Genomic DNA, 26,531 nt, shown 5'->3' on the forward strand with positions numbered 1-26,531 from the left:
GTTATGGGAAAGCTTGGTTGAATAACCAAGTCTTGAGTCTTTTTTTAAATGTGGTAGAGCATTGCACTGATCTGAGATCTGATGGGAGAGTGTTCCAGAGTTTGGGACCAGCTGTGGAGAAAGCTCTTTTACTTAATGCTGACTTCATCGGTGGAATTTGAAGGTTGTTTTTGTAGATGGAGAAGTGCACTTTTGAGGCCGAGTCCTTGCCCTTCCTAGGATATATCATTTCGTCCACCGGCTTCTGCATGGACCCAGATAAAGTGGCGGCCATCACCAAGTGGCCTCAACCCACGGGGCTCAAAGCCCTCCAGCGATTTCTGGGTTTCGCAAACTTCTATAGACATTTCATTCCACGTTACTCACACCGGGTTGCTCCACTCACAGCCCTGACCCGTAAGGGAGCCGATGCCAAGAACTGGCCTGACGCCGCAGTTTCAGCCTTCTCCGATTTGAAAGAGGCTTTTCTATCGGACGTCTGCCTCCGACATCCTGATCCCTCCAAACCCTTCATTGTGGAGGTTGATGCCTCCAGTATCGCCGTAGGAGCCGTGCTCAGCCAGCACTCTGATTCCGGATAACTCCTATCCTGCTCCTATTTCTCTAGGAGGTTTTCCCCAGCCGAAAGCAACTACTCCATCGGGGACAAGGAGCTATTGGCAATCAAGCTTGCCCTTGAAGAGTGGAGACAGTGGCTCGAAGGGGTGTTACATACTACCACTGTATACACTGACCATAAGAACCTGGAGTTCCTGTCTCAGGCCCAGCGATTAAACCCCTGCCAAGCTCGTTGGGCTTTGTTCTTTAGTCGGTTCGATTTCACCTTACAATATCGACCGGCAGCCAAGAACGTCCGTGCGGATGCCCTCTCCCGGACGTCGTGTGTCGAGGAGGATCAGGAACCTCCTCAGTTCATCCTGGACCCCAGTAAAGTCCGCTTGTCCGCTTTGACGGTCCTCTCCCAGGACAGGACCGTAGTCCCTCGCAGGGATCGCCTCACTGCATTACGCTGGGCTCACGACTCCCTCGTCAGAGGGCACGCAGGCCGTGAAAGAACACTGGAACTCCTTAACCGTTTTTATTGGTGGCCCAACATCCGGCATGATGTCGGTACTTATGTGAGTTCCTGCCCTACCTGCGCCTGTCAAAAGCCCAGTCCTGGATCCCCGTGTGGTCTACTGCAGCCCCTGCCGGTTCCCACCGAACCCTGGACATACCTGGCCACGGATTTTGTGGTGGACCTGCCTTCTTCCAGCGGTCATACAGTCATCTGGGTTACCGTAGACCGCTTTTCCAAAATGGTACACCTGGTCCCGCTACCCAAATTGCCATCAGCGCATGAACTGGCTCTTCTCTTTGCTCAACACATTTTCAGGCTACATGGTCTCCCACAAGATGTAGTCTCCGACCGAGGTCCCCAGTTTGTAGCACGCTATTGGAGGGCCCTCTGCAAGTGCTTCAAGGTAAAGCTCAGCTTCTCCATGGCCTTTCACCCGCAGAGCAACGGGCAGACTGAGAGGATGAATCGGTCCCTGAAGGCCTATCTCCGGTCCTTCGTGAACGAAAAACAGGATAATTGGTCGGAACTACTGCCTTGGGCCGAGTTCGCCTACAACAACCAGGCTCATGCAGCCACTGGCAAGTCCCCGTTCCAGGTTGTGTACGGAAAACCATTGAGACCACCACTCCCTCTCGTCATCTCCAGCGCTTCACCTGCCGCCCAAGTCACAGCACAGCAACTACAGACGTTGTGGCACAGAACCCAGCACAAACTGCGCCACGCAGCCGCCGCAGCCAAACAAGTGGCCGACCGCTGCCGCCGACCAGCTCCTGTCTACCAGCCAGGAGATCGGGTGTGGCTCAGCACCAGAAACATCCATCTCCGTCTCCCCTCACGGAGGTTTGCACCCAGGTTCTGCGGTCCGTTTCGGGTGGCTGAGAGAGTGGGCCTGGTATCTTATCGGCTGAGACTGCCGTCCACACTCCGTATCCACGATGTCTTCCATGTGTCCCTGCTTAAACCCGTGGTCCTTTCTCGCTATCACCGCACACCTCCAGATCCGGCTTCAGCGCCCATCGATGATGACCCCACTTATCAAGTGCATGAGGTTGTGGACATCCGCTTCCACAACCGTAGATGGGAGTACCTCCTTGCATGGGAGGGCTGCGGTGACGAGGACAATACATGGGAGCCCAGTCGTAATATCCTCGACAAGAGTTTATTACAGCAGTTCCATCGGGACCATCCAGAGAAACCTGGGCCTCTCAAGAGGGGCCGTAAAGGGGGGAATACTGTTGCGGTCTGCACCGCTTCCTCTCCCTTGTGCCTGACGGGTGCCTACCTTCGCGGCTGGAGACGCCGCGCTCCGCAACCCCAGGGTCCCAAGACGCCGATGGCTCCACGTGGCGTCTGCCATTTCCTGCCTGTTTCGCTGCGGCCTCGCGCGCACGCGCGCGAGTACGCTCACTTTGTGCGTTCAGCACCCGGAAGTCGAGCCCCGCCTGCGAGGATGACGTCACGCACCCAGGGCGATATAACCGGCGCCCGGACGCCGTCTCATCGCCTTGCAACGAGGTTCACTACTGCCTTGTAGTTCTGAGTTGCGCATCGTCTTCTCTGAGTTCCTGTCGCTGACCTTGGATTGCCTTGACTACGCTTTGCCTGCTGCTTGCCTCTGACCCTGGTTTGTTCCTGACTACGCTTTGCCTGCTGCCTGCCTCTGACCCTGGTTTGTTCCTGACTACGCTCTGCCTGTTGCCTGCCTCTGACCCTGGTTTGTTCCGGACTCCGCTTGCCTGCCGCCTGCCCTGATCTTGGCCTGTTCCTGTTTGCCCAGCCTGCTGCCTGCCACTGATCTCGGCTCGTCTCTGGTCCTGCTTCAGTCTTCAGCTTGCTCCAGTTCCTGTTTTCTACGGAACCCGTTCCAGGTTACAGCGTGCTCCAGCTCCTGCTCGTCACAGACTTTGTTTCAGGCTACGCCTGCTCCTGTTCCCGCTGGTCACAGAGACTCTGTTACTGTCCTCCGCCTGCCTCAGTATCCGGTCTCCTGCCTACCAAGTACCTTTGGACTTCCTTGCTCTCACCCCTGTTACTGGACTCTCTCTTTTGCCCAAGTCCCAAGGAGCCAGAACCCTACGGGCTCCTCCTGGGGGGCTCCTGGTTCCCGGGTGAACACCTCGAGCCTCTGGCTCCACCTCCCGGCCTACCTGTCACTCAAGGTAGGCCGGCCCAAGGGTCCACTTCTTCGCCTGCAGTATCAGACTGCAACAAAGCATACTAACTGTGATGGTATTGCTTGCCTGCTGGGAAAGGTTCAGGACATGATTCTTGTCCCAGAGAACCGAGGCACTGTTAAATATGTACACACAGTGCAGGGATAAAGCGATAAGGTGCTGTTTCCTACTTAGCAACCAAGAGAGTTCCAGAATAGAACCTGAGGTGATGCTGCAGAGACGATTTGCACAAAGAGCTCATGCCTAACACTACAAGTTAAGCAGACTAGGGGATGGGAGGAGACTGCGGGACTGCGTCAGGACCATTATAAAATAAGATCCCTACCACACCAGACGTCTCTTCTCCCTAGGGCTGCCTAGGATGCCATTTAGCTTGTTGGCCGTCCTGGATGAAATGCAGACTCTATACACACCACAGCTTTACATCATGCTAGTTTGCACTTTTGTTACAACAAAACAAACAACATGTATGCATTTATTTATTTATTAATAAAACAACAAACATATGATCTAATTAGAAAAAAAAACAAACTTCAACAGGGCATGTTAGCTTTCCCTGAGCAAGTTAGATAATCCCTTTTGTCTGCAGTTATGGGGGAATTCTGCCCTATGGGGGAATTCTGTAATCCCTGTTGAAAAATAAAATGTTCATGGGGACTGACTGGGAGCTCACAGTCCTCCAGTACTCATTTTCCATGGTCCCTGGCCTTCCACAGGCCAGCTTAGTAAAGTTCATTTGGCTCCACTCTCAGTCTCTTTCAGTTCTTTCTTTCCTCCTGCAGTAGCTGCTTCTTTCAGCAACTTCCTTTCCCAACAGTCAGGCAGCATTTCCCTCTTAACATCTGCCTGTTTGCACCCAGATCATCTAATTGCTGAAGCCAAACTGCAATAATGTGCTGCTCTGAGTCTCTTACCTCTGCGTTTCATCCTGTGCTGCCCTGGGCATTTGGAACTTGGCCATGCCCCTTAATGATACCATGGGCGTGCCACCATAAACACCTGGGCCCAGTGCCAGTCTAAGCAGTGTTAACATCTGCCTGTTTGCATCTGGAACATTTTATTGCTGAAGGCAAGCTGCATTAATGCGCTAGTCTGAGTCTCTTACTTCTGTGTTTCATCCTGTGCTACCCTGGCCATTTGGAGCTTGATCCTTATCCCCTGATGACATCACAGATGTGCCAGCCATAAAGACCTGGGCCCAACGCTGGAGGCATCATGTGCCAGGGGTGTGCATGCATTTGTCGTGTGAACTTTATTTTTAATGTGTGAAATTCAAAATTTGAAAGTTGTCGCGGAAAAGTGGGATGATGTGATATTTACTTTGATTTCCATCTTTGGTTGGATTAGGGCTTCTGTTATGATTTGAGAGCATTTTTCTTGTATTTAGTTGGTGGTGGTTAGGTGTGTAGAAATGGATAATATTTCTGCTATTGTAGGAAAGGAATGTTATGAGGGATTAGGTCCCAGGGCTCGGTCAAAGAACCTAGGTATGGGAGATTTTTAACCGCTATATCAATGTCATGCATTACTGTATCTTCTCCTTTTAAATAACTTTCTGTTTATCTGATTAATGATCTGTAAAAAAAAAATACTATTATAATCAGAGCCTCTGGTTTCCTGCAGCAAATTTTTCAAGATTCTGCAGCAAGGATTAGCAAATTCTGAAGCAAGTTTATCAAAATTCTGTGATAATTATATAGAAAATTAGCACAATGATTCACAAGCTCAAACTATGCAAAAGTAAAGATTGTATTGAAAACATTCACATTTTTAAACAAAATATAAACTATATACAAGTGCAAAACTTTTGTGATTTTGCACGCAGAAGGGCCTTGCGAGCGGCTCACTTATTTCCTGGCGCAGCCTTGTGCCGCTGTTACTGCCTCCTCCGCTGACTCCCGATGCCGGTTGAATGCCGCTGAACTAGGCCGCCACTCCCATACGCTGGTATGTTCTTGTCTCTGCTGGCTCTGCTCCTGCACGGCCTCAACCTCCTGACATGGCCACTGATGCTGCAGAACCACGCTGCCACTCCGAGGCAGTAGAGACGCCGCCGTCATTGCCCTGTTCTTTGTGGCCTGGACCACCGCCGATTCCAGCGCACGCTAGCCTCTTTCTAGACGCGCGCACTCCTCTTTAGAATTTAAAGGGACTGCGGCCTCTTCTGGTGGTGTTCTTCCTGCAGCCCTATAAAAGGACCCTTCTGTCTTTGCTCCTGGCCATCGCAGAGGTCCTGCTAGTGCTTTCAACGTCTTCAGTGTTGCCTGTTCCATGTTTCTGGTCTCTCATCGGTTCCTGGTTCCTGTTTTCAGTGTCTTGTCCCTGAGTCCAAGTCTTCGTTCCTGCGTTCCAAATCTTCATCCTGTCCAGAGTCTTCATTTGCTGGTCCAAGTCTCTGGAAGTCCCTTGGTTTTAAAGCCTTGTTCCGAGTTCCTGAATTCTGGGGTCCCATCCCTAGTCCTGAGTTCTTGAGTCTGAGTCCCGAGTTCTTGAGGCCTGTTTCAGTCTTCGGAGTCTTTTTACAGCTTCTGCCTTGTTCCTGAGTCCAGTGCCTCTGTACTGGTATTGTCGTGATCTCCCATAGCTTTGTCTAGTTCCAAGTCTTCAGTGCCTTTGTCTAAGTCCTTGCCTCCATCTGTCCTGATGCTCAAGCCATTCCCAAGTGGCAAGTCCGAAGGGCTTTCGGGTGACTGGAGGGCTACCCCAGAGACCAGCATTGCATTGCTGGTTTTCACTGCCTGTGTGTGCAGGTTCAGCGAGGCCTTCAAGTGTTCCAAGTTCAAGCCATGTTCTAAGACAAGAGTATGCTTGTTCCAGCTGGCCTGTGCCTGGATGCGTTCGCCCATCGACGTGGACCGCGGCCAGCCCTTGGGTTGCGCAGGTTGCGCCGTGGCACAGGGGCTCACGCTCTCGAGTGTTCATCCGCACTTGCAACAAAAACTCATTGTTTACAAAAATCAAATAGTCATCAAGTAAACATAAGTTCCAGACTTAACTGTGCACTGTCATTTTTATTTTAAATGAAATACAATGCAACCATTCTTTCTATACTTGAGAAAGTCCTCATCATTTGTCTGAATATACTGTATGTTTATGTATGCTGAAGTGATGCTCAGCATCAGCGGTTTGTCTTGCTACATAATATTGTATTGTTTTTATTATTTATTTATTTATTTTAAAGCTTTTCTATACCGTCATTCATAATCACATCACAACGGTGTACAATATGTTTAACTCTATAAAATTGTCATATACTCAGAAACAGAATTGAACAACATTAGCATTAGTGAAATACAATCAAAAGATAAAATTTAAAAGATAAAATTATAACTTAATCAAAAACTCTAAAAAGTATAAAAGAAAAACATTCATAAAACTTAAACCTATTACTCTGAAAGGTTGCCTGCAAAAGCTTGCTCAAAAAGGCAAGTTTTTAGTCCTTTTCTAAAACTCCTAAAATCTGATTCAAGACGTAACTCCATTGTTTATATTTGTTGTTTATTGCTGTTTATATTATTTTATATTGTACACCATTTGAATTATACTTGAAAATTGGTATATAAAAATAAAATTGTCATTGCCATGCAATAATATATATAAAAAAATGAGAGACATGGGATAAAAATAATCTAAATAAAATTACATTTATTTATATAAATAAAAAGAAGGCAGCAAAAATAATTTTCAAAGTGTAATACATACCTCTTAGTTGGATTCATGGCAGCAGCAACAGTAGCAACAAGTATATCAATGAGAACAGGCAATTCTATATCCATTAGAAGATGGCAGTAGCATTTTGAATTCTGGGTCTGGATACAGATCTGTTTCTTTTTTTAATCAGCTTGTGCCCTAGCGACAGTGAACCACTTACCTGGCTATGCTGATTGGATGTTAGAGAGGGCCAATCAGCATGTAGTTCTGTCTTGCACACAGACAGAATGGCAGTCAAGCAACCTTGCAAGCATTATCAGGACTGGCTTAAGTAATTAAATCACATAGCAGGGGATCTAAGAAGTTAGTTGGATATGCGGATAAGCTGTCAATTATGCGGCTTCTCCCACAGCCACAAGATCATGGATTCACAGGGTCAAATGTGCTCTTCATTGGTCTCTGGACCACATGGCTGTTTTTGCCAGTCTTTCATAAGTTACAAGATATGCTTCCACGTTATCTTCTGGGCCTAGTTTAGTCATGCCTGTATTTACTAGGAACCAGTCTGTGCCACAGGGTCTGTCTTTCTTATGGGATCTCCTGATGCTTATAGTACCAGTGGGCAAGGCTGTCAGGAGGGGAAGGCAAATAGGCAACTACTAGGGGGTGCCAACAAGCCTTGGCATGAGAGGCGGGATACTGCAGCAGAGGTATGACCAGTTTTGAGCATTTACACAGCTCAAAACTTTTGATTTCATAAAGCCCACAAACAGAGGCCTTGTTACTGTCTGGCACAGTGGTTTTCAGGCAGAGGTTTGATGAAAGTGAAAGCTTTTTTTTTTTGTTCTGTTATATGTATCATCGGCCTTTGATCTGTTAAACAATAGTATATTATTGGCCTGTTTACAATGTTGCAGATTTTTTTTCTGCATTTTTGCCTGGTTTAGATCTTTCCAAACTGGTTAGTCCCAGAGAGTAGTGACGGATAGCGTGACTTCATCTGTGTTTCTGGTATTATCTGGAGTTCCTCAGGGCTCTTCTCTTTTGGCAATACTTTTTTAATTTGTAAATCTTTCCCATTTGACAGTTTTTGGCAAACTTTGGGGTTGGCTATGGGCTTAATACCGATGATATACAGTTTTATCTGTCTGTTATAAATGCCATAGCTGAAACTTTATCACAGGTGCTGACTTGTTTTACTGCAATTGAGATTGGATGTTGGGAAATGGATTGCTTTTGAAAGGTTAAAAAAAATGGAGATTATCTTCTTGGCCATTTTCCTTCTAAATATCTCCCATTGATTTTGAAATTTGATGGGGCCTGATCCTTCCACAAGCTCAGCATTTGGGAGTATGTATTGATTCTACCTTACCTTTTTGAGCAAATATAAAAGTGGTTGTTAAAAAGTCCTTTTTAAAGTTTGTTTATTGTGTTACTTGAAACCCTTTGTGTGTGTTGAGGATTTGGAAATGGTAACCCATGCTTTGATAATTTCAGCACTCAGTTATTGTGAGTGCTGTGAGTCTGCCACATGCAAAATTGAAAGCTCTTCAGCTGGTGCATAATGCTGCTGCCCAGATGAATTCAGGTGCACATATTCGTGATCACATTACTCCTATTTTATTTAATTGGCATTGGTTTCCAGTGTTTTGAAGAATCAAATGTAAGGTTCTAATGTTGATCTTCAAGGCTTTACCTGGTTTAGCTCTGAGATGTTTTAACTCGGTGCTTAAGATTTATCAACCAACGCAGTCTTTAAGATTTTTATATTGGAATTTCTTGGATGTACCTTCCCAGCAGAACTAAGTCAGTCCCAGATTTAGCAGAGATCATTGACAGTGCCCTTGCTGAATTTGACTCTGTTCAGAATCTCCTTAGGTTCTTTGCTTCCTCCTGCCTAGTTTCTCCTTCCAGCAGCTTCCTCTCCTACGGTCCAGGCAGCAACTCCTTATACAGTCTGATGGCCGACCTTTTTTTTACTGCATTTAATTGTCAATATCTTTGAGCTGGCCTTAGCTAGGAGGAACTCTGATCTCGCCCTCATTTCCAGATTCCCACTCCTGGGGACCCAACACAGCACTACAGAATGGGCCGTGCCAAGCTATAACATAGTTGGCTCTCTGCAAACCCATCTTTGCTGGTGCAGAGAATATGGGTCCTGTCATATGGACTTAAACTTCCAAGGGCTAGCTATTTTGAAAATTAATTTTTCATTTATTCTCTTTCTTTTTAGGTATGTTTCGTACTCAAGTGAACATGCCTTCCAGGCTCACTGTTTCTGTCCATCTTTCCGTCTGCCCATTGCTATGTATCAGGGAGGCTATGGATGAATGGATTTGACTGAAAGTTTGTTTTGTGAGGTCCTGACAAAAAAAAAATGGAGGCTAAAATGGTACCTTGAGATGTGCCCGAGAGGGGGCTCAGGATACTCAAAACCTTATGATATGCTGCCAGTATTATTAACTTGTTTAATTATCACAATGATATAAACCTAGATTATGCAGTGACATGTGTTTTCTTGTTTGTCCATGTATTATTAAAAATTTATAAATAGTAAAAAAAAAAAATATATTTAATGAGATACTGTCAGTGGTGGTAAGATGGGAATGGCTGATATCTGCTCATAATCAAGGTCCTAGAGCAAAGGTACATTACTTGAAATAATGAAGACTCAGCAGAAGCTTATCAGAAACCAGCGTGGCTGGATGAGCCAATCCTATTGCTTTAGATTCCATCTCTCTGCAGCTGCATCGTACAGTAAAATGACAATGCAATCAGATATTCTAGCAAAGGCATAAAATGGAAAGTTCTTTTTTTATTCCAGAAAGCATGCAGAGAAAATGAATTAATTTAATCTATATCTTAACACAGCCACAAAAAGATTAGATCATTTTTATAAGCTTTTTACTTTCATTTTCTTCCAGAGTGCGGCAGCAGATAGGGGTCTTATTCAGCCAAAAGAGAACAACCCCAGCCAGTCCTGCTGAGCCCACCAGCACTGTCAACCTGCAGGCGCTCCTAAATGACAGTGTGATCCACTGAGCTCTAACTTCCTCCTAACTCATTTTTTGTTTTATTTATTCTGCCTTTTGTAATACTTCAAAGTGGATTGCATTTCAGGTACTTGTAGGCATTTTCCTGTCGCCAGAGGGGCTACCATCTAAGGAGTGAATTTTCTAAAGAGCTGCACACATAAAAGAAGCACATATCATAGCAATTTTCAAAAGCCCATTTATGCACGTAAAACCTTTTGAAAATTACCTCGTAAGTTTGCGTCTGAGCTAATGGAGAGGGGCCCAAGATCCCAAGACGCATTAGCAGAGTTTGAACTGCGGTGTGAAGTACCATCAGAGAGGAGGAATTCTGTTATCTAGCCTATGTAAACTTTGGATGTTCTTGTAGCCTTAAAATCCCTTATTTTAATATTGACTGTAAAGGCTGGGCCCTCACAACCCATACTAACTGACCACAGGCTAGATGAGAGTACTATAGCGCTCTGACCCTTTTGCACCAGGGCACCATGAAAATGAATGCGCAGTTGTTGTTTTTTTAAGATGCATACATGTTCATGTATCATTTTTTAAAACATGTCAGAGAAAGGAATTGTTTCATGTGACATGCTGGAGCAGTGCAACGCGAATCATCGGTGCTGCATTCCTTTTCACCAGTTTATTAGATTTATACAAAACATTAATGTCACACTGAGCACAATTATTATCCCAGCAGAGTCTAATTATAGGGCCAGTTAGCTGCTGAAAAGGTAAAGCCATAAAGATAAACAATGTGAGTCTGTAAAGATTAGGAAAAGGGTTTCCTTCTCAGTTAGGGCTGCAAAACAGCTTTTCTCTCTGATTTATAAGCAGCCGTTTTCGGAGCTGCTGTTCTTGCCATAATGGCCCGCTGGACGAGCTGGGCCTGGCGTTCTCGGCTCTTTTCCAGCTCTTTCCAATGACTCTCTTGAAACTTCTTCAAAGGAAAAAAAAAAGAGCATGTCAGCATTGAACACATTGACCTCTAATCAGAGTGTGCACTGAACCTTTCGTTATATTCTTCTTCTAATAATAATCAGTTCATTTAACATAAGAACATAACATTAGACCCGCTATACTGGGTCAGACCAAAGGTGCATCAAGCCCAATCTGCTGTTTCCAAGTAGCTGGCAGAATCCCAAATGGTAGATAGATGCCAAAGTGCTTATACCCAGGGATAAGCAATGACTTTCTCCAAGTCTACCTGGTTAATAATTATTTATGGAGTTTTCCTGCAGGAACTTGCCCAAACCGTTTTTAAACCCAGATAAGCTAACTATTTTTACCACATCCTCTGGCATTTAATTCCAGAACTTAATTGTGCATTGAGTGAAAAAAAACATTTTCTCCGATTTGTTTTAAATGGAGTGTCCTCCAGTATTTACAGTATGTATTTGTATTTATTTGATTTCATTTATATTACGCTTTTTGTGGCACTATTTTTTGAAAGAGTAAACAAACAATTTGCATTGACCAGTTTCACTCCACTCCTGATTTTATAGTCCTCTATCATATCTCCCCCTCAGCTGTCTTTTCTTCAAGCTGAACAGCTCTAACCTCTTTAGCCTTTACATCCCCTTCATCAGTTTGGTCACTTTTCTCTGTATCTTTTCTAGTTCCACTGTATCTTTTTTGAGATGTGGTGACCTGAATTGCACACAGTGCTATTGGTGCAGTTGCTCCATGGAGCAATACAGAGGTATTATGAAATTTTCCATTTTATTTTCCATTCCTTTCCTAATAATTCCTAACATTGGAGATCATTTACTAAAGGTTTTCTCCCATTTTGTGTCTATGGAAAAAATGCTTAGTAAATGACCCCTAATAATTGTTTGCTTTTTTGACCATTACCGCACACTGAGTCAAGTATTTCAACGTATTGTCCACTATGATGCCTACATCCCTTTCCTGGGTGGTGACTCCTAATATGGAACCTAACATCGTGTAACTACAGTTTGGATTATTTTTCTCTATATGCATCACTTTGAATTTGTCCACATTAAATTTCATCTGCCATTTGAATGCCCAGTCTCCCATTCTCATAATGTCCTCCTGTGATTTCTCACAATCCGTTTGTGATTTAACTTGGAAAAATTTTATATCCTCTTAAGATTTGATCACCTCACTTGTTGCTCCCTTTTCTTCCATATCATTTATAAATACTGTATGTTAAAAAGCACCAGTCTCACCAGATCCCTGGGGCACTCCACTGTGTACCTTTCTCTAATGAAAAAAAAAAAAACAACCATTTAATCCTATACTCTCTGTTTCCTATCTTTTAACCAGTTCACAATCCACAATAGGAAACTGTTTCCTTTCCCATGATTTTTTAATTTCCTGAGGAGTCTCTCATGAGGGACTTTGTCAAACACCTTTTGAAAATCCAGATACACTATATCCACTGGCTCACCAGTATCCACATGTTTATTAATTCCTTCAAAAAAATGTGCCAGATTGCTGAGGCAAAACTTCCCTTGGGTAAATCCATGTTGGCTGTGTCTCATTAAATCATGTCTATCTGTATGTTCTATAGTACAGTACTTTCACAGGGAAAAATGCCTATTCCATTGATTCCCACTGGGAATGTAGAAGATGTCCCGTTATTAGACATTACGTCTGAAGCCTGGAACTGAGTATGCCTAGATTCCGAGCTCTCTCTCAAGTCTCAAGTAAAGAGAGTGTCAAAAGTGGCTTTTTCTAAGTTAAGTTTGCTTAGCTCTCCTCTCCCCTCAGGATTTTAGACTCATAGTTCAAGTAATTGTGCTTATCAGACTGGACTATTGTCATTCTTTGTACCTGGGTATGCCAGGTATCTCGTAAAGGAGTTGCAACTTGTCAAAAATGCAACAGTTGTATTTTAATAATTATGAATATTTTGTATTGTAAACCACTCAGTAATTGATGGGTGATATATACATTTTTAAAATAAATAAATAAATAGCTTGGACTGGGGCACAAGTGTCTCTCCTTATATGAAGGAGTTACATTGGCTGCCAATCCATCTGCGAATATTATTTACAGTACTTATCCTAGTTCACAAATTGGTGTATAAAGATTACTTTTGTTTATCTGATAGAATACATTGGTATGAATCAGTACGGTCTTTGAGGCCCGATTCTCAGAAGCTTCAAGTTCCCCTTCCATCTGTATTTTGTTTGAATAAGACCAGAGAAAAAGTTTATTCTATAGCAGCTTCGTCCCTATGAAATACGTTATCATTTGAGTTGTGAAATGAAGGGGACCTTTTGAAATTTAGGAAGGTCAAGACAGTATTATTTCAGCAGGCTTTTTCTATATAAAGAATAACAGAAACAATCTAGGAGCAGTCTTTCGTTTAGTGAGGTATACGTCTGATTTCGTTTTCAGTGAATTTTAATATTTAATGTGTAAGCCTAAGGGGTCACTAGATGGCGATGTAGCTAAAGTATACTGGGACTATGTATTACTGTGAATGGTTAAGGGGAGTTCAAAAGGTTATCCTATATTTTAAAATGGGAATGTTCTGGTTAAAAGGGGTCATCTAACATTTATCAGAGGAGGATGGATAGTAGGAGAAGATGCTGAGGTAGCCCTTCCTTTAAGGTGTGCGTATTGTGTGTTTTTTCTACGAAGGTTAAAAATGTATCCTATTTCTTCTAATGGTGAAAATTCTGGAGCGTTATGCAAGGACGGCCCTGACAGGAGTGTGCCTGTGTGGTGAATGGCAAGTATGACTGCTAGCCAATGACTGTGTGAGTTGCAGTTGTATAAAACGAGTATGTGCACATGTGCCTGGGGCCGGTCAAATGAAGGAGTCAGGACAACAAGAGGCGCTGGAGGATCTATGCCAAGGGGTAGAGGAGAACAGCAGTGCTTCATCCAGAAATGCTGCCACTTACAAAATAGCAAGGACCTATAGTGTGGGTGTGAGCTACAGAGGACCTACAATGTGTATGAGAGCGTGACTAGAGAGACCAGTGTGGATTACAAAATGTGAGCAGAGAGCTTGTGGTTTCCAACAGCCCAACCATAACAGAAGTGCTAGAGTGTGGATTACAAGTCTTGCTGATTAAGAAGACTTTTTGAATCTGGATTTGGATGCAGAGACTGAACTGGGGGAGCTGGCTGGACCTAAGGGGAAGGTTGCAGCTGGTTATTTCAGTGCAGGGCTTGAGACTAGCACTAGCTCCAATGGACCGGGGTGGGGCGGGGAGGGGGTGCACTATCTCATCTGTGTACACTATCGCATCTGTGTGCAGAGACTGGATCGTGAGCTGAATCTGAAACGTGAGTACTGAGTACTGGACAGAGAAGGAATTTGTGTTTGGACTCATGATCACAAACTGTGTTGTGGGGGAGGCTGGCTGGACTTAGAGGGGGTTGGAGTTGCTTATTTCATCACAGGGCTGGGAACTGACACTAAGCCAAGGGACTGGAGGTGCACAGACCCTGATGCCACTCCTGAAGTGTAATGATTGGATGTGAGCTGCTTCTGAAGTGTGAGGAATAATAGTGACTTCTGTAACAGAGAAGAAATACCTTCGGGGCCCCTTACTGGTCCTAAACAAAGAGGGTGTGTGGAGAGATTGTGTAGTGAGAACAGTACAAGCGGCTAACCAGAAGGGCAGTGATGAAGAAGGAAATGAAGTCATAGAGGCTCAGGTTTCTAAGTGAAACAATGGGGAAGAATGAAGTGGTGAACTGAGAGTTTTGCTATCTGAACAAGATGAAAAATGAAATAAGATTCTGGATTGTGCTTTTAACTTGAAATGTTTTTTATTTCTATCTTTATGGATTACAATAAACGTTTATCTTTTTGAAGCACAAGTAAGGTGTGGACTTTGGAATTTGTGGTGGTAAGGTTTCAGGTATGGTGCAACTGCTAGTGTGCAGCCTCGTCATCAGAGGGGAACCCCAACTGATTGCGTTATCAGAGGGCTCACCTCCTCCATGCAGCCAGCTGGAACTTTGAAGGAGGGTCTTCCTCTGTCCTCCCCACTCTCATGGGCAGCTGGTTGGAATTTTGGAGGGACCCCCCTGGACCTGCCTGAGGTTACAGTTAACCTAGCAATAGGATTTCCCCCTTGCATAAGGGCCAGACCGTTTTATGCCCCTTATTACGAATCTACTGTATAGTCCTGATTTTCAAAAGGAAGTCAAAACTACATCTTAACACATGAAAACAGTAAAACTAGGACCGGCTCAATCTTTCCTAGGTGACATGGTGCCATATGCCAACCAAATTCTTTGTCAGGGAACAGAATTTCTGACCTGTCCTGGATCCTAGCTCAAGGAAGGGAATCCATAACCATCATTCTCTCCTCTACTGCAAGTCAGGGAAGGGAACTTGGAAGGATTGACCTGAGTTTCATTGGTAACCTGACTGAGGAAGCTTTCTTTTACTGTGGGCCATACTGGGGACTATGTCATGATTCCCAGACCTGCAAGCCCTAATGGTGGAGGCGGACTTGGACATTGTTGCTGTCATGGAGACGTGGTTCACGGATTCACATGACTGGGAAATTACCAGACTGGGATATAACTTATTAAGGAAGGACAGAGAGGACAGAAAAGGGGGAGGAGTGGCTCTTTATGTCAAAAACAATATCCAAGCATCCGAGCTGCAAGGAAGATGGGGCAAAGAAGAAACTTCATGGGCCGTCCTAAACAAAGAGGATGGGGCATCCGTTTTTATTGGTGTGGTTTACAGGCCTCCAAATCAAATGGAAGTACTAGACAGAGATCTGATTGAAGACATCCAAAAGATGAGTAAGAAGGGAGAAGCGGTGATTGTTGGAGATTTTAATCTACCGGATGTAAACTGGAGAATCCCTTCTGCGGAATCCAACAGTAGTAGAGAGATAGTGGATGCCCTGCAAGGGGCTCTGTTCACTACCAATTTCTGAAGCCCACCACCAACCCACCCTTCAGAATTCTCCGGTACCTCTTATTTATAACCTTCAAAATTCTCCTATACCTCTTATTTATAACCTTCTACATTGATCACATACAACAATCAACTACATTTTTACACCTTACAATTTGTTAAACCTTATATAGTTTTTTCTTTTTGTTAAACGTTCCTATGTATTATTGTTAATCATTCCGATTATTACTGTTTCACCGGATTAACATTATATGTACCACTGTTCTGTTATACCTATATGTTATTTTTATATTTTTATATTTATACATTCCTACTGTACTGTTATATTTATACGTAACTTATATGTACTGTTGTTCCTACTGTAAACCGTTGTGAAGGCCAGTTCTAAACAACAATATATAAATCACATAAATAAATAAAAAATAAATAAAAATAATGGAGCCTACAAGGGAGGGAGCTATACTCGATTTAGTGCTCACTAATGGAGATAATGTCTCTAATGTCCGGGTGGGAACTCACCTCAGCACCAGTGATCATCAAACAGTATGGTTTCATATCACTAATACGATACGGAGAAGTCGCACAAAGACCCGGGTTTTGAGTTTCAAAAACACAGACTTTGCTGAAATGGGGAAGTACCTGGAGGAAGAACTAAAAGGCTGGGAGAAAACGACAGATGTGGAACAACAGTGGGCCAAACTAAAAGGAGCAATTACTGAAGCGACTAATATATATGTTAGAAAAGTAAAGAAAAGCAAGAAAAGAATAAAACCCATCTGGTTCACAAAGGAGGTGGCTGATAAAATAAAAGATAAAAGAACAACGTTTAAGAAATATAAAAGATCCCAAAGGGAGGATCACAAGGAAGAATATTTGGTAAAACTAAGGGAGACGAAGAAAGTAATCGAGAAAGCGAAAAGTCAAGCGGAAGAAAGGATTGCCAAAGAGATAAAGCGAGGAGACAAAACATTTTTCAGATACATCAGTGAAAGGAGAAAAGTCCAAAGTGGTATAGTGAAATTGAAAGGTGAAAAGGATCAAAGGGTGGAGACAGAGAAGAAAATGGCAGAAATATTAAATGAATACTTCAGTTCGGTGTTCACTAAAGAAGACCCCAGAGAAGGACCGTCACTAGTTAACAAGAAACTGGAGGGGAGTGGAATGGATGAAACTCCGTTTATGGAAGAGAACGTATGGTAAGAGCTAGGAAAACTGAAAGTGGACAAAGCCATGGGGCCTGATGAGGTTCATCCCAGCATACTGAGGGAACTCAGAGATGTGCTGGTGGCTCCGCTGCGTGACCTTTTCAATAGATCCCTGGAAACGAGAGTGGTGCCGAGTGATTGGAGAAGAGCAGCGGTGGTCCCTCTTCACAAGAGTGGGAGCAGCGAGGAGGCTGGAAAGTACAGGCCAGTTAGCCTCACCTTGGTGGTGGGAAAAGTATTGGAGTCACTGCTGAAGGAAAGAATAATGAACTATCTACAAGCAGCAGAATTGCTGGACCAGAGGCAGCATGGTTTCACCAAGGGAAGGTCCTGTCAGACAAATCTGATAGACTTTTTTGATTGGGTGACTAAAGAATTGGATTGAGGAAGAGCGCTCGATGTCATCTATTTGAATTTTAGCAAAGCTTTTGATACGGCCCTGCACAGGAGGCTTGTGAATAAAACGAGAAGTTTGGGAGTGAGTGCCAAGGTGGTGGCCTGGATAGCAAACTGGTTGAAGGACAGAAGACAATGTGTGATGGTAAATGGAACTTACTCGGAAGAGACAGCGGTGATGAGTGGAGTGCCGCAAGGGTCGGTGTTGGGACTGGTCCTGTTCAATATCTTTGTGAGCGACATCGCGGACAGGATAGAAGGTAAGGTTTGTCTATTTGCGGATGATACTAAGATCTGCAACAGAGTGGTCACGCCGGAAGGAGTGGAGAGAATGAGATGGGATTTAAGGAAGCTGGAAGACTGGTCAAAGATATGGCAGCTGAGATTCAATGCCAAGAAGTGCAGAGTCATGCATGTCGGGTGTGGAAATCCAAACAAAATGTATTTAATGGGTGGTGAAGGGCTGATATGCACGGAGCAAGAGAGAGACCTTGGCATGATAATGTCTAACGATCTGAAGACGGCGAAACAATGTGACAAGCTGATAGCTAAAGCCAGAAGAATGCTGGGCTGCATAGAGAGAGGAATTTCGAGTAAGAAAAGGGATGTGATTATCCCCTTGTACAGGTCCTTGGTGAAACCTCACCTGGAGTACTGTGCTCAGTTCTGGAAACCGTATCTCCAAAGGGACAGAGACAGGATGGAGGCAGTCCAGAGAAGGGCGACCAAAAAGGTGGATGGTCTTCATCGAATGACTTATGAGGAGAGATTGAAGAATCTAAATATGTATACCCTGGAGGAAAGGAGGAGCAGGGGTGATATGATACAGACTTTCACATACTTGAAAGGTTTTAATGATCCAAAGTCAATGACAAACCTTGTCCATTGGAAAAAAATCAGCAGAACCAGGGGTCACGATTTAAAACTCCAGGGAGGAAGACTCAGAACCAATATCAGGAAGTATTTCTTCACGGAAAGGGTGGTGGATGCCTAGAACACCCTTCCGGAGGAAGTGGTGAAGACCAAAACTGTGAAGGATTTCAAAGGGGCATGGGATAAACACTGTGGATCCATAAAGTCTAGAGGATGTGAATGAAGAGAAGAAGCATGGGGGTGGCTTGCGGGAATGACGGCTATTACCTGAATACCCTTATTCAATAAACATACACACGGTTAGAACATAAGAACATAAGAACATAAGAAATTGCCATGCTGGGTCAGACCAAGGGTCCATCAAGCCCAGCATCCTGTTTCCAACAGAGGCCAAAACCAGGCCACAAGAACCTGGCAATTACCCAAACACTAAGAAGAACCCATGCTATTGATGCAATTAATAGCAGTGGCTATTCCCTAAGTATAATTGATTAATAGCCATTAATGGACTTCTCCTCCAAGAACTTATCCAAACCTTTTTTGAACCCAGCTACACTAACTGCACTAACCACCTCCTCTGGCAACAAATTCCAGAGCTTTATTGTGCGTTGAGTGAAAAAGAATTTTCTCCGATTAGTCTTAAATGTGTTACTTGCTAACTTCATGGAATGCCCCCTAGTCCTTCTATTATTCAAAAGTGTAAATAACCGAGTCACATCTACTCGTTCAAGACCTCTCATGATCTTAAAGACCATCAGCCGTCTCTTCTCTAAGCTGAACAGCCCTAACCTCTTCAGCCTTTCCTCATAGGGGAGCTGTTCCATCCCATTTATCATTTTGGTTGCCCTTCTCTGTACCTTCTCCATCGCAACTATATCTTTTTTGAGATGCGTTGACCAGAATTGTACACAATATTCAAAATGTGGTCTCACCATGGAGCGATACAGAGGCATTATGACATTTTCTGTTCTATTAACCATTCCCTTCCTAATAATTCCTAACATTCTATTTGCTTTTTTGACTGCTGCAGCACACTGAGCTGACGATTTTAAAGTATTATCCACTATGATGCCTAGATCTTTTTCCTGGGTTGTAGCTCCTAATATGGAACCTAACATCGTGTAACTACAGCAAGGGTTATTTTTCCCTATATGCAACACCTTGCCCTTGCCACATTAAATTTCATCTGCCATTTGGATGCCCAATCTTCCAGTCTTGCAAGGTTCTCCTGTAATGTATCACAGTCTGCTTGTGATTTAACTACTCTGAATAATTTTGTATCATCCGCAAATTTGATAACCTCACTTGTCGTATTGCTTTCCAGATCATTTATATATTGAAAAGCACCGGTCCAAGTACAGATCCCTGAGGCACTCCACTGTTTACCCTTTTCCACTGAGAAAATTGACCATTTAATCCTCTCTGTTTCCTGTCTTTTAACCAGTTTGTAATCCACGAAAGGACATCGCCTCCTATCCCATGACTTTTTAGTTTTCGTAGAAGCCTCTCATGAGGGACTTTGTCAAACGCCTTCTGAAAATCCAAATACACTACTCCAACATTGCTCTATGCTTCAACGGCAAGAGGAAATGTGGGAAAAAGGATTTGCATTCACGAATAAGCGTGGGAGTAGCTTGCTTTTTGTGGCGGTTACTACCTCAAACCAAGTAAGCCTGATACTTCACTTTGAATACATATACAGTGCAGCTCACTGCTTCAATGGCAGGGGGAATGAAGAAAAGAGGATTTATATTCAGACAACAACCAACAAGGACTAAATTGCACAGGCTGGGTAAACAAATAAGCGTTGGAGTAGCTTGCTTATTGGGCGGTTACTACCCCTAACCGTCAATAGCGGGGGTGGAAGGAAATTAGAACCAAAAAGTTACCAATAAGGGCCCTGAACTCAGCAGTCAGAGTAACAGATAAGTAGAGAAAAATAAGTGTGAAAGCTTGCTGGGTAGACTGGATGGGCTGTTTGGTCTTCTTCTGTTGTCATTTCTATGTTTCTATGTCTTTTGTATAAATATAGATGATTTTTATAGTGAGAGGATATGTACCAGCTGATAGCTTGTTTTGTACAATTTGCTTTCTGCAGTGAAGCCAGCACTGAAGGAGACTGAGCACCAGTTATTTTTGGATATATCTGCTATAAAAAAGCAGACTTCATAATAATCAGATGTCATAGAGATGCATAGTACAAAATTACACATTACATCGTAGATAAACATATAATTTAATGGATGAATCTCTAAAAGTACATTTGTTTACTGGGTTTTTGACATGGCAATGTCAATGCAATCAACAGCTGAAAAAAAAGAAAAACTGAAGTATCTTCCATTCTAAATTAGTTATACATAATCCTACTGACATCAAACTGCAAGCAAAAAAGCTTGACTTTGCTTGTATGACTCCCAGCTGTTTTTGACTACGGTGATATGCATATAACATTTTTGTTTTTATTCAGCCCTAATTTCAAAACTGCTGTTAAATAATAAAATCAGCATTTTGTTTATGGAAAGCAAACATGACTACATACTAGACATATTGGGTCTGATATTCAATGCCACTTGTTCCGACTTATCTGGCTATGTGGTAGTATTTTAATATTTGGCCGCATTCAGCAGCCACCGCTTAGCTGGATAATTATCAGCTAAGTGGTGGACGGGATGGGGGTGCAATGGGAAGGAGCTACTTATCCGGCTAACTTAGCTGACAAAGGGGTAATATTCAGCTTTATCTGGCTAGCGGGCCGATACAGTAAAGTGCGGCCGCAGTTACCCCGTTTCTAACCCACTGTTTACTCACAATTTGGCTGCGTAAGTCCAACCCGCGATTCACTATCCCTTTTAACCCATCCTTACCGCTTCTTTAAATCAACGGGTAACCCTTACCGCCCGCGGCATGTATATGAGATGTAAACGATCAGATTAGCTATTCCCTCCCATTCAGTAACGTGCGCCCCGACTATCGCCTTTTTAACCTGCAGTTTAGCCGCGTATTTATTTATTTATTTATTTAGTAACTTTTATATACCGACGAACGTTGGGAACATCTCGTCGGTTTACATATAACAGAACTGAGCAACAGGCTTTACAATTTTTGCGTAATTAGATAATTAAATAAGGAACATTCAGAGCGTACAAATAACAGATTAGATTATATAAGTAAAATTATAAAAGTAAAATTATAAAAGTGTGATACATGAAAGAGGTTATCTAAACGGGGGTGGGGGGGGTGGGGAGGGGGGAGATTCTGATATATAGGGGTGGGGAGGGGGAGATTCTGATATATAGGAGGGTATCCACAATTAAAGGAGGTATATATACACGTGATTGGGAACAAATTTTTTATATATGTTTTTTATATACAATATGTAGTCCTGATAAATTCACTTTATGGGGGGTGAGGGGGAAGAGGTAGTTTAGAGTAGAGGGAGGGGGTGAAAAGGAGGTGGAAAATAGGTGGGGGGAGAGGGAGGGGGAGAGGTTAGGAGATGTAGGGGGGTGGGGGTTAGAGTGGTTGTGTGAATATAAGGGGTAGAAGTAATTGAGGAGCTAGGATTGGAGACCCAGGTCTGCGGGGGGGGGGGGGGGGGTGAGAGTGTATGTGTGTATATTAGGTATAGAGTGTTTGAAGAACCAGGTCTTCAGGTTTTGCCTGAATATTTTTGGGCAAGTTTCTTGGCGGAGGGAGGTAGGTAGCTTGTTCCAAAGAAGCGGGCCTGCTAGGGATAGGCTCTTTCGTTTGTGGTGCGGAGTTTAGTAAGCTTAGGGTGAGGGGGGTGTGTAATGTAGCTAGATATTGTTTTCTGGTGGGTCTATTGCTGTTGTGAAATGAGAAGTGTTCTTTGTACCAGTGCATGTTCTGGTTGTGAAGAGATTTGTGTATTAGGGTGAGGGCTTTGAAGGCAATTCTAGATGCTACGGGTAACCAATGTAAATGTTTGAGAACCGGGAGTTATGTGATCATTTTTGTGGGTGTTGGTGAGTAGTCGGGCGGCTGCATTCTGGAGGAGTTGTAAAGGCTGTATGGTGTTTTTAGGCAAGCCTAATAACAGGGAGTTGCAGTAATCTATTTTCGTTAATATGAGGGCTTGTAATATGGTGCGGAAGTCATTGAGATGTAGGAGAGGTTTAAGTCTTTTTAGGGTGTGCAGTTTGTAGAAGCAGTCTTTGAGGGTATTATTGATGAATTTCTTGCAGTTGAGGTGACAGTCAATGGATACGCCGAGGCTTCCGAACATGGGTGGGAAAGGTGAGGTTAGTAGTAGGAACATTGTTGTGTGTGATAGTGGGGGTCATAAAAATGGTGGGGGTGATATTAGGTGGGGTGATATGTGGATGAGTTCCGTTTTAGTAGCGTTGAGGGCGAGGAAGTTGTTGGATAAGAGGCTGCTTATTTCAGAGAGGGCGGATTTCCAAATTTCCATAGCTTTGTGTATTGAGTCTTTAATAGGAATAAGTATCTGCACATCATCGGCATAATATGAAGTGCGGAAGGGTCAAGTTTAGCAAGGAGATGGCAGAGGGGGAGGAGATATATATTGAAAAAGAGTAGAGGATAGAGATGAGCCTTGGGGTACTCCTTGAGCGAGGTTGTGTGGTTTGGAGGTGGAGTTACCCATTTGCACGCTAAACTGTCTATCAGCTAGGTATGAGTGGGAACCATTGTATGGCCAGGCCTGAGATGCCCAATGCTGCTTAGACGTTCTAGTAGGATTTGATGTTTAATGGTGTCCGAATGCAGCGGAGATGTCTAGGAGAAATAAGGATGTATGAGAGACCTTTGTCAAGACCTTTTAAGATTTGGTCGGAGAGTGAAATGAGTAAGGGTCTCTGTGCTATGGTGTTTGCGAAAGCCAAACTGTGAGGGGGAAAGGATGTTGTTTCATCCAAGTAGTCTGATAGCTGTTGTTTATGGCTTTCTCAAGGACTTTAGTGATTAGGGGCAGGTTGGAGATAGGTCGGAAATTGGTGAGATCAGAGGGGTCGAGGGAGGGCTTTTCAGTATGGGTTTAACAATGGCATGTTTAAGGTTTTTTGGAAGAGTGCCAAGTTCAATGGACTTGTTTATGATGTTTGATTATGGGTTATTAGCGATGATCCCGGGGATGGGAGAGGAGATGTTTTGTAGGAATGGTGGTCTGTAGGGTGTGTAGAGGGTCTGATTTTTTTTAGGATGGATTCGATTTCTAGGGATGAGGTGGTGTCAAATGATGAGAGATTAGAAGTAGATTGGGGTTGTGTTGTATCGTTGTATGTTTGCTTGAGGGGGAAACGCGCCATGATGTTGCTGATTTTATTATGGAAGAATAAGGCAAGTTCTTCACATTTTGTCTGGTTGTCTATGTCTGGTATGGATGGTGTGCAAGGTTTAGTTAAGTTGTTAACTAGTTGGAATAGGGCTCTAGGGTTGAATTGTAGGTGGTGTATGCGTTGTGAGTGGAAGTCTCTTTTGGTTTTATCGATAGCAACTCGGTAGGAGTGCATGTAGGATTTGAATTTATTTAGTTGGGTGGTGGAGGGGTCTTTGAGCCATGCTCTTTCGAGCTTTTTTAGATTTGATTTCATGTTTTTTAGTTCTGGCGTATACCAGGGTTGTTTGTGTCTTTGGGACATGTCAATTGTGCGTTCCTGTATGGGGCAGATCTTGTTGGCTATCGTGTTGGTGATGTGGTTCCATGATGTGAGTGCCGAGTCAACATCTGTTAAGTCAAGCGAATTGATATCGTCAGACATGGCTGCTATTAATTCTTCTTGTTTGCAGTTGCGTCTAAAGTGAATGACTTTTTTACCTTGGGAGGGAAGATGTGTTTTAATTACAGAGCATGTTGCGTCGATGCGATAGTGGTCGGACCAGGGGATGGGTGTGCATGAGGGTGTGTTGGTATGGATTTGTGAGTTGGTGAAGAGGAGATCGAGGGTGTGGCCTGCTTTGTGAGTGGGATGGGTGATGGTTTGTGTGAAACCAAGTGCATCTAATGCAGTTAGTAGGGAGTCACAGGCGGGTGAGGTGGGGATGTTATCGACGTGGAGATTGAAGTCTCCAAGGATGATAGCAGGAACTTGTATGTTAATGTTTTTGGATATGTGTTCGATCAGTGGGGAGGGGTTAGTCTCGAGGAGACCTGGTGGGGCATACACTAGGCAAATTTGGAGGTTGTGAGAGTGAAAAAAGCTGATTTCTAGTCTAGGGAGTGCAGGAATAGGCTTTCTGGTTAGTTTGAAACTCTTTTTGGCTGCTAGGAGGAGGCCGCCTCCTCGTTTCTTAAGCCGTGGTATGGAGAATATGTCATATTTTTGGAGAGGGAGTTGGTTCAGTAGTGTTGTGTCTGTATCTTTTAGCCATGTTTCTGTGATGGCTAGGATGTCGGGGTTGTCGTCCAGTAGAATGTCATTGATGAGGTGGGTTTTTTTGATGATAGATTGCGCATTGATTAGGAGTATGGTGAAGGTGGTAGGCCTAGTATTTGGGTGAGTGGTGTGGCCATGATGGGGATGAGGTTTCTATGGTGTGTTTCTTGTGTTTTTGGTGTGAGGGGGTCTTGGTGGGAGGGGGTAGTGTTTGATGGATGTAATAGGGTAAGGTGTGGCATGGTAAGGTGGTGTGTTGAGTGTGATGGGGTGGTTGGACATTATAGAGAGGTTGGAGTGTGCAATGGGTGGGGAAAGGGGAGGAGAGTGGAGAGGAGCAGAGAGGAGTGGAGTAGTAGAGAGGGGGGTAGAGAGGGGGGCGTCTAGAAGGATAAGTGAACTTGTTGTCATGGGTAGGCCTCGGGGTTCACATTGGTTCTCTAAGGCAGCGGTCGTAGTGTAGATTGAGTATGCCTCCAGGTATCCAAATGGGTCAGGCCGCTGATTGCGGTGGAGGTGTGAGCATCAATTGTCTGGCTGTATGGAAGTGGAGTGGTCAAGCGCTAGTGTGGGTATTGCATAGTAGTGCTTACCAGCGTCCTGATGACATTATTGCAGCTGGGGGAAACTTAGGGGGGAAGGTGGCTAGGTTGGTCTCAGTGATGGTTGTCGCCGTTCCGGTGGTTGCGATGCAAGGAGTCTTGTAGTAGTCTTGTATTGTTGTGGTAGTTGTGGCAGAGTAGTGAAGGGTTCAGGCGTCACTTCAGGGCTGCACGAAGGGGCGCACAAAGGGGCAGGCCCCCTTGTCGCGCTCCTTCGGCGGCGCGACGCCGTGGACTGCAGGGCCTTTTAAAATCCTGCCGGTCCCTGGTCGCTGACGTCACCCCCTGCGCCCGGCTGGGCGGCCTCGGTGCGTCGAGTCGGTGGGGGGTGGGGCTCGCAGCCCTGCGGTCGGAGGCAGGCCGTTCGCGGCGGAGGCAGGCCGATTCTAGCCGGAGGAGGGCCGGATCGCGGTGAGCGCTGAGGGGCTATCAGGTAAGTTAGTTCGGGATCGAGGAAGGCTGGTGGCCGGCGTGGGAGCCCGGTGGGGAGGCGGAACAAAGAGGCCTTACCTCCGACGGGCTTTCAGCGCCAGGCTGCGCAGGCCAGTTCACCGCCGATCCCGTAGAGAAAGGAAGACGCCGGGGACTGCAGGGCCTTTTAAATCCTGCCGGGTCCCTGGTCGCTGACGTCACCTGCTAAATTAACCTGCTAAAATTACCGCCTACCTTTACCCCTGCGTTAGAGGCAGCAAACCTGCTAAATTACTGCCTACCCTTACCCCTGTGTTAGAGGCAGCAAACTTTCCCCAGCCCCCGCTCACCTGCCCTGGCCGCTGGTCTCCGGGGCAGCCCCAGTCCTCTCTCCCCTCCTTGTGAAGCAAGGCGCAGGGCGAAAAGCAACTCGCGAAGATGGATGAACGCACGCTCGTAGTGCACGGGCGCTTGTCAGCAAAGGCGCATGAACGGGCGTACGTTCAGACGTCACGTACGCCCATTCATACGCTTTTGCTGGCTTGAGCACCCAAATTGACGGGCGCCCAAGTCAGCGAAAGCATATGAACATATGCCGTGATGTCACGCCACGCCCGTTCATGCGCCTTTGCTGACGAGCGCCCGTGCACTACTGGCTTGCGTTCATCCATCTTCGCCGGCGGGGGCCGCTGGAAGCCGCTTTCGCCGCCAGCTGCCCCTGGGAGGGCAGGGGAGCCGTGGGTGCGCGCCTCCGGAGGAGGGCAGAAAGGACTGTAAGAAAAGTAAGGTAACTTTTGTTACACTTTATTTACAATATTTTATAGCATGTCGAGTTGCTTTTCGCCTTGCGCCTTACTCGCCTTAGCTTTTCTTTTGATTAAAGTTGGGATCCACTTCCTGGTACCTGT

The 26,531-nt window shown here is 44.6% G+C and overlaps 1 protein-coding gene across 1 annotated transcript in view; it reads right to left on the minus strand.

Moving 5' to 3' along the window:
- Positions 1–10,535: 10,535 nt before the first annotated feature.
- CFAP99 (cilia and flagella associated protein 99) overlaps positions 10,536–26,531 on the minus strand; it is a 270,815-nt gene continuing 254,819 nt past the window's right edge. The window contains exon 16 of the mRNA XM_029592263.1: positions 10,536–10,851. Coding sequence (XP_029448123.1) covers positions 10,708–10,851 — 144 coding nt within the window. The 3' untranslated portion in view covers positions 10,536–10,707. The remainder of the gene's footprint in view (positions 10,852–26,531) is intronic.

The sequence above is a fragment of the Rhinatrema bivittatum genome, chromosome 1 (genome assembly GCF_901001135.1).
Source record: "Rhinatrema bivittatum chromosome 1, aRhiBiv1.1, whole genome shotgun sequence".
Lineage (NCBI taxonomy): Eukaryota > Metazoa > Chordata > Amphibia > Gymnophiona > Rhinatrematidae > Rhinatrema > Rhinatrema bivittatum.